The 16,796-nt window shown below is 48.4% G+C and overlaps 2 protein-coding genes across 2 annotated transcripts in view; both read left to right on the top strand.

Moving 5' to 3' along the window:
- The window catches only part of LOC127312230 (polyubiquitin), a 237,718-nt gene that overhangs the window by 205,349 nt on the left and 15,573 nt on the right, over positions 1-16,796 (top strand). The window lies entirely within an intron of this gene.
- Positions 3,572-5,965, top strand: LOC139830086 (polyubiquitin). The gene is made up of 2 exons (XM_071823467.1): positions 3,572-3,645; positions 4,703-5,965. Exon 2 carries the CDS (start codon positions 4,703-4,705, stop codon positions 5,618-5,620), a length of 918 nt encoding a protein of 305 aa, XP_071679568.1. The 5' UTR covers positions 3,572-3,645; the 3' UTR covers positions 5,621-5,965.

The following is a 16,796-nucleotide window of genomic DNA, read 5'->3' as shown; positions in this document are numbered from 1 at the left end:
AGGTTTAGATGAAATCTAGCCGTTTTCATTCAAACTTTGTAATATATAATCAAATTTGAATGAAAACCTTTATTTTTGTGCACCAATATTCATTTGGGGGCGGTGTTTTGGGGACGCGACTGGGGAGCGACGTCCTCCAAACGCGACACGAACAAAACACGCCCCCCAAACGCTCGATGCGGCGCGGTTTGAAGGACGATTTGGGGGACGCGACTGGAGATGCTCTTAGTCTGGTGCAGTTGCCCGTTGCGGCGTTGCTAGATTTGGGAGGAGCTAGCTCTGAATTTTACTTTACCTTCGGAGCCTGAATATGCGTTTTCAATTCCCGAAATGAAAATCATCTTAAAATGTTCATCCCCAATGAAATTGGGGGCTTGCTTTTCCCTTTAATTTTGTGGTTCGTTCGACGATTATCGGTCTGAGTTCTGTCAGTTCCGGCGCCTAGAGCAACAAACGAACTGAAACAGATGGTGTCGCTACTTAACCTCCTCGCTCTGATTGTACAGATAGAAGCATGAATGCAGCGTCTAACTGCGCCCACTTCACCGTCACCACAAATGCTCTACCGCCCACTTCACCGTCACCACAATGCTCTACTGCAGGTTGGCCGCCGCAGAAGCTGACTGGCTGTTGTCCGCTGCTGCTTTCCAGCGTCACCGTTATCGTCGCTGGGCATGACTACAATACTGCTCTCAGTAGTTGGTGGTGTCTCGAACGTCACGTCCATGGCGGCCGTGTAGCTGAGGTGGTGTTTCTTCTCCACGCCACTGACCGTCGCACCAAAGTGCCTTACCGGAACCTGCTGTATATTTGCATTTCCCAATATCTCTCATGCCGAGCTAATTATTTGCCAAGAGCAAATATGTTACAGCACAAATATGTGTGCAGTTTTGGTTTTGGTTTTGGTTTTGGTTTTGGCTATCAGTTTATAACATGGATCCTGAAAAATGTATGTGCTACCCGTGATGGTCTCACAACAATTACACTGCTTATATATAGCTGCAGGATAATTGATATTTCAAAGAGAAGCACTAGATGTACATAATGAGATCGATGGGACAAGCATCCGTGGTACACGTGATAAGCTATCTCAAACCAACCAAAATGGTCGATGGGACAAGCAACATTTAATACGCCGGATTCCAGAGTCCTTTTGCTATTTGACAATCTCATATTCATGTTTGGTTATAATTGATTGTCCGAATAGAAATGATCTAGAATAGTATATAGAGCACAACAAGCTACATAGTTTCTCGTGCATAATTACTTATTTAGAACCGGCTACTATTCTGCCTCAGTCTTATTTTAAGGAGAAAGAAATAAAGTTAATGTAGATCAGTAAGCACTTGCAGAGAAGCAAGTAAAGTTGCTTTTGCAAGGACAGTTCATTTCTTTCTATTTAATAGTTAAACGCCAAGTGTCTGTTTCTCGTTGTTTATATCTAGGGTTATTGTGTTCATTTCTGAATTTTGTGAAATATTTAAGGTATAAGAGATGATAACCAGGCAAGCAATCCAACTGAAAAGGCCACAAGATGCGACAGAATGAAAAAAAGAGCTTATCATCATTTCTAAGTGTTTGATCTTTGATGTTAATGACTTGAGCTTGCACGATATGTTATGGTTTATCTTGCATAAATAATAGGTCTTGACATAAGTACCAGGTGGCTTCCATCATTGTAATTAGCCAACATGACAATAAAAAAATGTCAACAAAGCAAAGAAGGATCTTGTCGAAAGAAGATGTTGTGATTTTGTTTGAAACAAGTTCTTAACGAAAACATTGTGACTGCATCACACTACAACTTGGCCAAAACATAGATGATCTTGTGAGCTGTGACACAACATCCAATAATAATACAACAATTACCTACATTAGATAGTGGCTGTGGCCATAGTCAAAGGACCGAGCAGAGAGACAAAAGGATGATGCTCATGCTGTTGTGTATTGTTGCGCGAAAGGTATTTTCTTTTTGGACCCTGTGGAGTTTCTCTAACTCTCTATTTGAGTATTTTCCTTCTAAATAATCATGGACCTATATTTTGTTTAGGAAACACAAGTTGTGTCCTAGAACAGTCTACATGATTATAGAGTATTGAATGGATGAAACTTAGTTTGACCGAGAGCAACAACATTGCAAACATCAACTTAGTCCCGGTTTGGAGGGTTATAGTACTCCTCTGATCATCACTCATTTTAGAACAACTGGACTGATTGGGACAGTCTCCCGAGTTCCAGACCACCTTGCTTGCTAGTCAGCTTATGCCCACCAAATTCATCTTATACAGTCACCATATAACGAATCATACTACTTCCTTCATTTCGAAAAGGATGTCGCGGATTTTTTAAAATCCAAATTTAGATGTATCTAGACCATGACGGAGAAAGTAGTTGTAATCGTCAATCATTAACTATTCATTCAAGCTAGTGCTAAGATTAGTTTCAGCATCTTCCAAAATAATAGAATTAGTTGAGCTGCCCATGTCGCCGTCTCGACATTAGGTTTAGGTGCAGAGTTCTTTTCCAACCTAAATGCAGCGTCAATCTTGCCGCCGATTAATCAATCTAATTAACACAGACGAGCTATACGATCGATCTGATACATTCTACAAAGTCTAAGTCAAACACATGGCGAACCTAACTTCAAGCTGCCGCACTCATCGCGCCAAGCTCCCTCTCAATAGGACTAGCGTAAATCCTTTCCTTGCTTTGGAGGGATGAACTGGGTGCACAAGTAAAGCACCTTGATACAGTTGAGTTGCAACTGCGTGTAGTACAATACAACTAGTATACCAGAGTAGGAGAAGAAGACACGAAGTTCCTTTCTTATCCGTGTCGCTAGTACCGGTTCCACTGCCGGCAAGGAAATCGGCATATAATGTGAAAGTAACAGTGATGCCCAAGAAATGGAAATGGCCCTTGCACGAAGCGTTAGTCAGATGATCATGTTTCTCTTTTCCTTTGTGAAAGATGAGTTGGCGCTTTTGTAAAATCAAAGGAAAATAAAGGATAGGGTCCAAACCAACTACCACAATGTAAGAGCAACTCTAACGGAACCTGTAAATGCCGCCGAAATTGACTTTTTCCGACAGATTTACGGTTCGGGCCAAAAGCATCGTAGAACGGAGCTTTGAATCGTAAAAGTTTCTTGAGGGTCCAAGAAACGTGAGGCTCGTCCCGTATATATACAAGCCGCGGAGCGGCCGTCCGGTCCGTTTCCTCCGCCGCGCACGCTTCCACTTCCGGCGAGCAATCGCGTCCTTGCCGCTGCCGCATCTCCACTTCCTCAACCTCCACCGCGACCGCATGGCCGGCACGGGCAGCGGCGGGAGGATGCGCGGGCAGCGGCTGGAGGATTGGCAGGAGCAACTCCGAGACCGAGCGGCGAAAATGGAACCGCTGGGAGGCAAGCAGACGGCCAAACGGCCACCAAGCAGGCAGACCGCAACGGCAGCAGACGGTATCTCCCCCTATTCCGTACCCGTCGTCGTCACCGGTGCCGTAGGCTCGCGGGACTCTTCCTATAAAATCTCACCCCCTCCCCGACTCCTCTCCAAACAAATCCAATCAATTCCCCTCTCCGATCTCACCGAAGAAAAATCTCCGACCCGATCAAAGCGAAGGCTCTCTCGTGTTCCGTTCAAGGTACGCGAGTCCCCGATTCCTCCTTCTCCTGTTCGTGCTATGCTATGCGGCCGTTGGTAGAAGGATCGTCGATCGATTGTTGCTGGTTACGATCGATTGCGTAGTCGTTTGGAGTAGATGCGCGGGCGGGCGGCTCCGCGGTGGTACTGTTTTTGTTCATCGATTGCGGTCAAGTCGGCTCCGGTCGAATTTCCTCTGGATTGTGCCTATTTTATCGAGTAGATCTGCCGATTTGAGGCGCGATTGATGTTGGGGTCCATCCTATTTTATCTAGGTGTTGTTGGCTGCCTGATTCGGCTCGGTTGGAGCTAAAATTCTGTAGCGCTCAGGTTGCCTGTTATATTGCAAGTATGCCTGACTACCAGTAATTTACTTGCTTAGTCTTTGCACCTTGTAGTTGTTTGTAGGATCTGTAGCTGTGCGTCGATCAACTCTGAAAAATTATTCATCTGTTACGGTGTAGATGGCTGATTCCGCTCGGTTGGAGCTAAATATTCGCAGTGTTCCCGTAGATTCCTGATTTTTCTTGTAGCACATAGCTGATATGTGAAGGGATATATGCCTGGAATTTGCTGATGGGCTACTTGTAGTTGCTTGTAGGATCCGTAGTTATGCATCGACTCTATTCTGGAAGTCATGTGAGTTGTATGATGTCTGTTGATTCATCTGAACTTGGTATGCACTTCAGTATAGAACTGCTAGAAGTTGGATCAAAATAGTTATGCGAGTGGCTTTTTCATCTTTATGTTGATATGTTCGGTTGTTCGTAGTTACAATTTCTCTACTGAATAGTGGCATAGTGGTTCTGTTCTGAAGATATCCGTTTACTAATAGACCTGGATGTAACTGCTGAGCAGCTTGTACTTGATTGTAGAATCCGTAGTTGTGTATCCGACTCTATTCTGGAAGTCATGTGAGCTGGATGATACTACTGTTGATTCATCTAAGCTTGTTGTGTACATTACCATAAAATTGCTAGATGTTGAATCAACATGGTTACAGTAGTGGCTTGTTCATCTTTACATTGCTGTAACTCTGGTCTACTTCGTATTTACAGATGCAGATCTTTGTGAAGACCCTCACCGGCAAGACCATCACCCTCGAGGTCGAGTCCTCTGACACCATCGACAACGTCAAGGCGAAGATCCAGGACAAGGAGGGCATCCCTCCGGACCAGCAGCGCCTCATCTTCGCTGGCAAGCAGCTCGAGGACGGCCGCACCCTCGCTGACTACAACATCCAGAAGGAGTCCACCCTCCACCTGGTGCTCAGGCTCCGTGGTGGCATGCAGATCTTCGTCAAGACCCTCACCGGCAAGACCATCACCCTGGAGGTGGAGTCTTCGGACACCATCGACAACGTGAAGGCGAAGATCCAGGATAAGGAGGGTATCCCCCCGGACCAGCAGCGCCTCATCTTCGCTGGCAAGCAGCTGGAGGATGGTCGCACCCTTGCTGACTACAACATCCAGAAGGAGTCGACGCTCCACCTCGTGCTCAGGCTCCGCGGTGGCATGCAGATTTTCGTGAAGACCCTCACCGGCAAGACCATCACACTTGAGGTGGAGTCCTCGGACACCATTGACAACGTGAAGGCGAAGATCCAGGACAAGGAGGGTATCCCTCCGGACCAGCAGCGCCTCATCTTCGCTGGCAAGCAGCTGGAGGACGGCCGCACCCTGGCGGACTACAACATCCAGAAGGAGTCTACCCTCCACCTGGTGCTCCGCCTCCGTGGTGGTATGCAGATCTTTGTCAAGACCCTCACTGGCAAGACCATCACCCTGGAGGTGGAGTCGTCAGACACCATCGATAACGTGAAGGCGAAGATCCAGGACAAGGAGGGTATCCCCCCGGACCAGCAGCGTCTGATATTTGCTGGTAAGCAGCTGGAGGATGGCCGCACCCTGGCGGACTACAACATCCAGAAGGAGTCCACCCTTCACCTGGTGCTCCGCCTCCGTGGTGGCCAGTAAGGAGCTGATTCTGTCTCTTGAGGGTTCACAAGTCTGGTCTTGGGTGTGCTCCACGGGAGCTGTCGTTGGGTCCTGGTACCGTCTGGTCGTGTATCTCTTCCTGCCGTTTTGTTGTCTAGTGTGATACTACCTGTGTATGCAGACCTTGTCAGTAAGCAGCTGATTCTATCTGAGGGTTCACAATTGTGGTCTCTGTGCGCTCCATTGTTGTTCTGGTCGTGTATCTTCTTCTGCCGTTTTGTTTTAAGTGTGATATTATTTCGGTCTACAGACTTCTGCTGTGGTGCAGCAGCTATGGATGGAAACGTGATGAATGAATAAGGGAACCATGAACTTGGTATCAAATTCTGTTGTGTCTTCATATCTCGTTGCTGCTGTGTTCCAGTTCTTTTACATTTTGATAATTGAAGTTAAGTTTGTTGTCAGCTCGGGTGAGTTGATAGGCACTAAACCTGAACCTCAACTTTATTCTGTTGTTTATAGCTTTGGTTTTGTTTTGTCTTCTGTTTATCAGTGTTGGTTTGGTTGTGCCATTGTTTCATACGGTCCAGTGAGCCCTTAGTTTAGTGCAATCGCGGGTCGCTAGTTTTGCTTTAGAGCCTGAATATGCGTTTTCAATTCCGGCAACGAAAATCATCTAAAAAAAGTCATCCCCGATGAAATTGGGGGCTGCTTTTCCCTTCAATTTTGTTTTATGTTGGACGTTTATCATGAGTCTGATCGAGTTCTGTCAGTTCCCGAGCAGCAAGCGAACTGAAACGGAACTCGATGGTGTACCTCCTGCCACCGCAGCGAGCTGGTGTACCTCTGCATGTACATCCAATAGCATGGAGGCCTAGCAGTCAGGGTGCAAGTGGGACATTCTGCGGGAGCCCGCATATAAAACGCATGGGCCCACGACGATTAAGCAGGAATGACGCGGCGGCCTGCTAAGTACAGATGCGTTTTTGCGGCGCCGCACGGCCCGCATAGTGTTCATCCTGAGCTAATCCAGTCAACGCAGCGCAGTCTCGCCTGCATACCACAAAAATACCTAAAATTCAGCTAATTTGACAACGGTGGGGGCGAGGGAGCTCTCCCCACGCCGCCCGTGCCAGCCACCGCCGGTAATATCCCTAGATTGATTGCGGCCATTGCCGGCCTAGCCGTCTGCTGCCCGCCGCCGGCCTTGGGGGCTATTGAATCGAGGCAGGGAATCTGAGGGAGGAGGCGAGCAAACCGAGCCAGGAGGAAGAGGGAGAGGGAGAGGCGGAGGAGAGGGTTCTAGCGGTCCTTCCGCCTGAGCCGGAGGAGGAAGGGCAGCCATGGCGGCGCTCCGGTGGCGGTGCATCCTGTGACCTATCGTCTTAGTCGCTCTGTTCTTTATTCCAGCGAAGCCTTGGTCAGTCGTATTTTCGTTGACGTATACGCGGGACTGTGTGGCAACTGCGGGCCGGCCCGCAGATTCCGCTTCTTTCCTTTAACTTTCCGTGGATACCCGCATAAATACTTAGATGGGCCTAAATTTGCGGCGCCGCAGACGGCCCGCTCCCGCTTGCACCCTGACCTAGCAGAGACGGCTCACCTCCATGAACTACTGCAGCTTGCCCGTCGTAGAAGCTGACAGCTCCTACTCCGCCATCAGCGTTAGTCGCTGGGCATGACTACAATAGTGCTCTCACCAACCGGTGATCTCGAACATCATGTCCATGGCGCTCGTGTAGGCGAGGCGGTGTTTCTTCTCCACACCCACTGACCGTCGCACCAGAGTGGCTCACCTACAGCTGATGTATATTCGCATTTCCCAATATCTCTCATGCCGAGCTAATTATTTGCAAGGGCTAAGATGTTACAGCACAAATATGCATGTAGTTTTGGTTATTGTTAGACCCAGCAATGTCAGTTTATAACTTGCATCCTCAAAGATGTATGTGCTGCCAGTGATGGTCTCACAACAATGACACTGCTTATATATAGCTGCAGGATAATTAATTTTTCAAAGGGAAGTACATAATAAGATCGACGGGACAAGCATCGCGTGGTACACGTGCTATCTCAAACCAACCAAAAACGGTTGTGGGACAAGCAACATTGAATACTCCCTCCGTCCCAGTTCATAGGGCTTACGCATGTTCCTAGATCGTCAATTTGACAATGATAATGCAACATATGTATTACAAAATATATATCATTAGAAAGCTTAGATGTTCTACATTCTAATGATATAATTTTTAGATTATACAAATAATATTATATTGGCCAAATTGACAACCTAGGAATACGCGCAAGCCCTATGAACTGGGACGGAGGTAGTACACCGGATTCCAGAGTCCTTTTGCTATTTGATAATCTCGTGACAAATTGTTTGGTTATAATTGATGGTCTGGATAGAAATGATCTAGAATAGTATATAGAGCACAACAAGCTAGGTAGTTTCTCATGTATAATTACTTATTTAGAACCAGCTACTATTATGCCTCAGTCTTATTTTAAGGAGAAAGAAATAAAGTTAATGTAGATCAGTTAGCACTTGCACAGAAGCAAGTAAAGTTGCTTTTGCAAGGACAATTCAGTTCTTTCTATTTAACAGTTTAATGCCAAATGTCTGTTTCTCGTGGTTTATATCTAGCGTTATTGTGTTTATTTCTGAATTTTGTGAAATATTTAAGGTATAAGACATGAGAACCAGGCTAGCAATCCAACCGAAAAGGCCACAGGATGCGACAGAATGAATTGGAGTTTATCATCATTTCTAAGTGTTTGATGTTAATGACTTGAGCTTGCACAATTATGGTTTATCTTGCATAAAGAATAGGTCTTGACATAAGTACCAGGTGGCATCCATCATTGTAATTAACCAAGATGACAATAAAAAAATGTCTACAAAGCAAAGAAGGATCTTGTCGAAAGAAGACGATGTTGTGATTTTGTTTGAAACAAGTTCTTAACGAAAACATTGTGACTGCATCACACTGCAACTTGGTGAAAACATAGAAGATCTTGTGAGCTATGACACAACATCCAATAACAATACAACGAGGCACAAGCTCGAACGAAGCCCACTCCCGTGCCGCTCCTAGGGGCGGCACCGGGGCGTCCCCAACTCCGGCCGCGAGGCCCCCTCCACTCGCGCCCCTCTCTCCGCCGCTGCCACTGGCGCCTTGCCGCGGTGGCGGCGGGCCCCTGCCCCTAAGGTGGTGGCTCTTCCTGCGCCCTGGGAGATCTCGCGCTCGTCCATGGCGGCGGCGCTCCTCCGCTTCGTGTGTCGGCGTCGGCGCTGCTCGCCGGCGCTGCTCCTCGACACCGTCCTCTCTCCGGTTCCTGTCCTGTTGGGAGTGGGCTTGCTGTGTGGGGGCGGCCAGATCGACCGTGTCGGCCGTCGCGGTCTCGTGAGGTTCGCCCCCTCCTGCCTGTGTGGCTGCCCCGTCCCTCCTCTCTGGTCGCGGCGGTGCTGCTGTGTCTCTCCCACCCCCACCACCGGTTGTCCTCGCCCAGTGTTCGTGGCACGGCGGGACTGTCTCAGCCTTGTGTTGTTCCCAGATCTGGCAGACTCTGGTGGCGGTCTCTCCGCCTCCTAGCCTGGTGCATGTGGCCGGCTTGGCCTTGGTGGTGACTCTGGGTGGAGCTCTCGTGGCCAACATGGTGTTGGGCGTCGGTGGTTCGGCCAGTGGCAGCCTGGCCCGTGGTGACCAGTGGTGGTTGTTGGTGTGCTCTCCGGTGGTTGCAAGAGTTCTACCTCTTTGCTAAGCCATCATCCTGCAGCGGGTTGCCGTCTGGGGCTGGCTGGTGCCGTGGTTCCGCAGATGGCGGCCATGGTGGCGACGCGCTCCCTACGTACAACAGGAACCGTCGTGGCTGGGCATTGAGCCCCCTCTGTCTCGCCATCGGTTTGCCCCATGGTTTGCAGATGGCGGCCATGGGTCCGGTCTCCTCTCCGATGTGAAGCGAGCCGTGGCAGTGGGGGTGGTGGCATCTTCTTGCCGATTGCTAGGCTCATGCGTCAGATCCTCGTTAGAGCTCTATGGTGTGACTGCGCGGGTGGTCTTCGTGCGTGCTCTCGGCTAGCCCACCCTTCGGGTATATCGAACCCATCGGGGGTTGGGGTTGCCCTCGGCGGTGCTATGCCTTTCGACTACGGTGGCCACCCCCCGCGTGCGGTGAGGGTGTGATGCCCTTTGACTTATGTCGGTGGCGCACAGGCGCCGTGCCGTCGTCTCGGTTGCTCGCGACCTTTCGGCCACTCTCATGACATGTCAGCACGTTGTGTGTCCTCGGATGGGCGTTGCAGTGTCGCGGCTGAGTCTCTGCTATCATGTCCTGCGGACTCTTCCTTGTGATTGTTGTGCTTGGGTCGGGATGAGTTTTCTCATCAATCAATTGTCTCTGAGGATTCTCGGAGTGACCTCCTTTTTTCTAGTTGTTGTAGTTTGTTGGTGTGTGTGTGTGTGTTTTCTTTTATCTCCTCTTGTACCCCTGTAAACTCCGGTTCATTTGAACCCTGTAATGTAGAGGCCACAAATGAAAAAATTCAGGTGGGGATTCGCTCCCCCCCCCCCCCCCCCGTTGACCATTTTTTTAAAAAAACAATACTGTACAACAATTCCCTACATTAGATAGTGGTTGTGGCCATACTCTCTTCATCTCCAACCAACAACAGAGGTTGGAAAAAAAAAGCAAGAAGACACACATGACCCACTCCCTCGTTCTCGTTCCCCATTCTCACTTATCTCTCTCAAATCCACCAAGATCCCGATCTAATCCGACCGACTTGCCCCCCTCCCCCTTTCTCGTCAGTCGTCCAACCCCTCCACCATCGCCGATTGTCCTCCCTACTATCGGGCCCTCCTTCCTCGTGCCTTAGTTCATCCATCGATGAATCTCTGGCGACTCGGCTTCCTGCAACACGTCGAGGGCGACGAGGCGGGAGGCGGAACGGCTCCGGCTGGGCCTCTCTGGTGCCACGTGGCCCGCGCCGGACCTGAACACCGCTCCTCCCTCAGTATGACGGTCGCCGCTCTCTCACGAACCACGTCGATAACAACCAGAGGATCCACCGATTTTTCTGCTTTTAGAAGAGTTTATTTGTAAAATGTTTTTTATTAACCGTCCTATAGTTTTTTCGGATCGAAGGGAGTACCTAGTTCCATAATTACTTATTTAGAACCAGCTACTATCATGCCTTAGTTTTATCTTAAGGAGAAATAAATCTTTATACCTACTAATAAAGAAAGTAGGGTTTCTCTCCTTTTTTCATTCGTTTTAAAATTGCTCCTATTTATAGACAAAATTACAAAAAATGCCACCCTTTAGTAAAAAAAAAAGTGGTGTTCTGGACTGTTCTCGCTCTTCCAGAGACATGTAGCTCTGCTGTTAGGCTGATCCGTGCTGGGTCAGGAGTCAGGTTTTACTACGTGAATATGTTTCATGGACCGCAACTTTTCTGAAATCAAGTCAGCGAAAAATAAACATCGTGGATCCCGCATCAAGAAAGCCCAACACCCTGGAAGGATCCCACACGAGAGAAATTGGCTAAACAAGTGCCACGGCTAAGGTTTAGTCCCACACTGCTCCCTCAACGACCCTGACATAGTTCTTTGAGGTGACATAGATACCATATATCGTTTCTCTCCCGGTGCAATACACGGGCAATTTTCCTGTATGTACTTACTATGTATTTGCTGTTGCAACTCCACATTTCCAAAAATGAAAACGTGGCTTCACCCATGCATACTCGAGTTAGACCGTAGCGCACGTGAAAACAAAAGTAAAGAAGCACAACAAATGAGAAAGGAAAAGAGAAAAGTCGGGAGTATATGGGCCAGGCCCAAGACATACGTGTCGTATGCGGCGCACTAGATAGCTCCCGCTTTGGGCCATGAAGAGGATTCACCCTTGTTTCCTGCGTACCGCCTCAAGCAGGGTCCTTCCCTGGCTCACTTGGGGTCAGGCCCAATAACATGCTCACTTGGGGCCAGGCCCAATAACATGTTAGTTTTCTCCTTTTTTTCTCCTTCCATTATATTTGTCTGTATTTGTTTTACTTTACATTTTTTGGTACTATATATTGGTCACCCGCAAGGTGACTTGAGACATCTGAACAACCCTGTTGCGGACAAACGAAGGTGAAAATATTGATGTACCATAGAATTGATGAAAAAGGCATTTAAGTAATGCTAAATTTTACACTAGGCTTTATAAGTGAACCATTATTACGCCCAGTCTCCACATGTTCCAGCAGAAATATTTTTAAGAGCTCGGTTGCGTAAATGAGTGAGTATGATATGAATGAAACATAAAGTTGTTTAAGAGCTCGGTGGCGTGGGCCCGATCTGGGGCCAACCTTGGGCTCGATCTTGGACAGAATGGGTCGGTCCGCTCCATTTTTTCGTCGGAAACCAGCTGGCGGTGAGGGTGATGCTGGCTCGACCGAATAATGGTGGTTGTCCTTGGGCCCCAACTCCCATCAAGATGAAGATCTGTCGATTGTGAGCCCCCATCGATCTGGCCGGAGTGTTGTGTTCCGAAAAACTCCTCCAACAAACTCCACTAGGCGTTTCCGACTTGGAAATTGCTGGATCGGGTGGAATTATGTCGTGCGCACCCGTGTTTTCCTCTGACCGTTTGGTTTTAGGGAGCGATTCGAATATCTGCTGGATGTTAATATCATGGGGCATATTCTCGTTCCATGGTGCTGGCGGAGAATGTCAGGGACGCCGAGATCTGAGAACTAACAATAGTGGTTCGAGGCTTTATGGCGATGAGGATCTGGCTTGGTGTTTCTTGACTTGGAGCATTGGTGTGCAAGGAAATGCAACTGCACAAGTGAAATTCAAAGTCTAACCTTTCAGGGTGAAAATTCAAAATGTAGCCTTAATTGGTTGTGCATGAATGGTCTTGTTGAAGACATTGTTTTGAGAGTGATGACTTTCTTCAGAATGGAAACCTAAGATCTATGATCGGGCGATGACGGAGCTTGTGCACTATTCCCTTCTTAAAGACGTTGCTTTTGGAGAAGCTTGACTTCTGGTGCTATTTTGGTTGTGTTAATACCGTTGTTTCAAGGAATAGATAACTGTTGCGAAACTTTTCCTTTTTTTGTAATAATTTTTTTTGTTGTTGTGTGCATCTGAAATTTCGCTAGAGAAATGTGTTGTTGTAGAGGCTGGGTAGTTGGTATCTCCGGGATATTAATATATCCTCTTTGTAAAAAAAAAGATTTTCATCATTGAACATAATTGGCAGAATATTTTTCTGAAACGGATCATATGTCCACGTAATAAGAAAGAGGAAAATCTTTTTGTAAACTACGGCTTGTCAACACCAGAGGTAAGAAGGTCGATACTATTGCAATCCGATCCCAAAAAGGATCACCTCGTGCAAAGCCGAAACTTGCTTTGCCACGGTATAACTCTCCGTCTCTCGTTAATCGAACTCGTTTTCCAACCAATAAGATCAAATCCACGGACCACGTTGTAATCCGAGTCGGTTTTCATAGCCTAATCTGTTTGGTAATCAGCTCGTTTAGCTGCTATAAATATTCACGCGTAAGCCGCTCGATTGCTAGCTTCCCCACGTACGTACGTAGGAATAGGATATCGCCGGAGGCTAGCTTTGGATAGCGGAGGATCGCTCGACCACATCGTCGTCTTCGTGGAGATACTCGGCGGACACGGTCTGGGCCAAACAGGTTGACAATGGGAGCACTGTGCACCTCTTTGGTGCCGACTAAACGACCGTCCTACGACCTGAAGCCGGAACAACTAGACCTCCTCATCGGCCAGCTCTTCGACCTGCCGCCGGAACTCCCAGAACTCGACATCGCCCAGCTCTCCGACCTGCCGCCGGAACTCCTAGACCTCGACATCGCCCAGCTCTCCGACCTGCCGCCGGAACTGCTAGACATCGTCATCGCTGGGCTCCACGACCCTGCTGACCGCGCCCGCGCCCGCGCCGTCTGCCGCTCATGGCACGCGGCCGTGCGCCGCCACAGGCCCCAACCATGGCAGCAGCCTAGCACAATCTCAAACTCGATCTGGCGCCACCTGCATTTCTTTCTCCGGGGCAACGACACCATCGGCTCCACGGACGACTGGCTGGCAGTCCGCCTAAGGAAGAAGCGCGTCACCGAGGACGGACACTCTAGCGAATATCTCTTGCACAACCCGTTCCTCAACCACACCGTGCCACTGCCCGAGCTGGAGGCCATAATCGGCCACCACAAATCTGAAATCAACAAGTTTCTCATGCGGTCAGGTGCCAATGACCTCATCGCCGTCATCACCAACAACTTGATGCATGCTTTCATGGTGATTAGCCCAGGGAAGGGCGTGTGGTTGCCACCACCACGCACATGCCCCTACATCTATATCATCGACTTTGCTTTCCTCGAAGGAAAACTCTATGCCATCACCAGGGCAGAGGGTCTCATCTCCTTTGATATCGCATTAGATGGCAAAGGAATACCCGTTGTTACCATGGGAAGACACCTCATCAAACAACCGCCAGATTACGATGGTCACCGTGTGTGGCCCCTGTCATATTGTGATTATGAAGACAACGATGACAATGATGGTGATCATGATGATGAGGAAGAGGAGGCGGAGGAGGTGGAAGCCGCACCAAATGAGGACGACCATGACGAGGAGGAGGAGGAGGCAGCCGCACCAAACGAAGAGGAGGATGACCAGGCATCATACCCAAATGACATTACTTGGCTCAACAGGTCACGTCATTTTTGGACACAAAATGGTGATGATTACATCACTAGCCGCCATCTAATCGAATCACGGGGGAAGCTTCTTATGGTGAGGCATCATCAACAAATGCGCCGAAATGGTTTTTATTTTACTGCAGGAGTGGAAATCTTTGAAGCGGACACTGACGCTGGTGCTTGGATGCCAATAACTGGTGGGCTAGGCGGCGGTCGGGCACTCTTTATCAGCCTCAACTTCTCCAAGTCTATAACTGCACCTTGTGGAGAGGTAGAGGAGGATGTCATTTATTTCATAGACACCGGTGAGGTTTTCAACCTCAAGACTGGTACTTCTAGCTCATCGCGATTGTGTATGTCTTTCGGGTCAAATACGTGGCTCTTCTACCCAGAATTGGTGATTTAGCACTGCAAAAGTATGCAATGTGTGAACGTCAATAATTTGATGTAAAAATGATATGGTTTGGTCTGTTTTCCTTAATATACGTTTGTGTTCCATGAAAGGATTAACCCCGATCTTTCGGTCCGCATTTAATACCTCACTTTGTCAAACGATATTTATTTTTATGCTCACCCACATGGACAAAAGAATCTGGTACATATGCTTGATTTCCTTTATAATAAACACAATATACAAAAATGTAAAGAAAATAAAACAATTATTTTGGATGCAACATGCAAATCTTGTGTGGCTGGATAGATTAATTAAGTAAAACTCACTTAGTTAGGAGCCTTCACAGCAATTGAGTCCTAGCTAAACCGTCCGATCAACCAATCTAATGGCCTGCACAAGCGGAGTACTCCCAAAACATCGTTACTGATGCTTGCTCGATTGGGTGGAGCCTGGAGGAGTCGTCGTTCCTTGCTGGGCTGCTACTCCACAAAACGAGCGGTTGGGGCCGATGACCTAAATTGACGTGGGCAGATGCACAACGAAAGACGATGACCACGACAATTAGGGTCGCCGCAGCCGGTGGCGGCCAGAGTTCCTGCGGCGGTGCAGCAACTCTCCCCTCCCTCTTGCTTCTGGCCCGTGGTAGGATCATTCTTCTCTGCATGTGCCTGGATACCAGCGCTGCATCATTGAAGGCCTGCACCGCGCCGCCGACACCGGTGAGAACTCCGGCCCGCGGCGCGTACTCCTTTCTTTTCCTCCCGCTAAAGGGGTTGCAGTTGGTATTGTGCTTCGCTGCTCTCTCCGCATCGAAGACCAACTCTTGCTGTTAGTTGATATGACATCTCAGAGTTAAATATTCTGAATTGCTATTTTTTTCTAGATAGAAGGCCATAGGCGCAGCGTTACATTAATATAGCCCCGAACGGCTCGAAGGGCACAAGGGTGATGTAAGGCAATTGAAGCTCCGATTGCCAGCGACAGTGCCCTCCATGAAGCTGATATGGTTAGTTACTTCCTATACTCCCTCAAAATATTTGATGTTTTTCGACAGATGTTCTGCTGGTTGGCGGAAGCCAACACATCCTGTAAGTTCAGGATACATTTTTTCCTTTGAAGATTGTAATACTCTAACTTATCATGCATTATTTGTCTGGCTAGAAATTATGTTGATGTTTCAGTGACAAAACTTGTTAGCCATTATATCATGAATTTCTTGCAACATATTTTCTTATGTTTTGTTTCAATTGTATGACTAGGAATTGTGTTGAGGTTTCACCGGTAAATCATGGCAAAAGAGGTACCATACATTCAAACATTGTTCACCCAGTCAAGAAATTTGATGGTGTGCAAGGCTGCAACTGCATTCTCAGAAACTTTAGAGTTAATTTGTGGCACCCTCAAATAAATAATAGCCTTCTATTTTCATTCATCTAATGCCCTATAATAATTCATACCACTGCCAAAAGCCTGAGAAGTATGATTCATACCGGTGGCAAATTTTGGCACTGCTAAAATAAAGGCTGTTGATGGGCCTGGCCCAGTCCAAATATGTGTAGTAGCTCGAAAAAACATTCTAACCCTCCTTCCTTCTCTGTGCCTGAGAGGCTCTGTTTCGTTGACATTGTCAGCCTTGGCCGGAAGTTGTGCCCGCACTGGGTGGATGCGATTACGTCGGGCACCATCGGAGGGACGGCATGGTGCGTGGTGGCGGTGTCCTGGTCCTTGGTAGATGCGCACCGAAGGTCGTGAATCAGAACGGCCGCCCCGCGCACGGAGATGTCCACCATGGAGCATGGTGCCCCTAGCCTGTAATCGCCTCAACTGCAGCGGCACATGTGCACACGATGGCTCTCGCCCTCTTCGGTGAGCCCGCCTGTCCCTGGTAGTGCTTCGCCTTGCTCTCCGGTGATGCCGACGTAAAGCAGGGTGGCCGCGCGCCGCGAACGGCAACGTCCACGACGCGCCCGACTCGCCGAACATGCAGATGCCTCATCCAAGGCAGCACGCATACTCGGCGAGGCAGGCAGCCACGATTATTACCGACCCCACAGACGGACCTGTATCGCCTTTGCCTTGCTTCTGCTTGCTCT

This window comes from Lolium perenne, chromosome 7 (assembly GCF_019359855.2).
Source record: "Lolium perenne isolate Kyuss_39 chromosome 7, Kyuss_2.0, whole genome shotgun sequence".
In the NCBI taxonomy this organism is placed as follows: Eukaryota; Viridiplantae; Streptophyta; class Magnoliopsida; order Poales; family Poaceae; genus Lolium; species Lolium perenne.
This window is presented reverse-complemented; position numbering and strand designations above follow the sequence as displayed.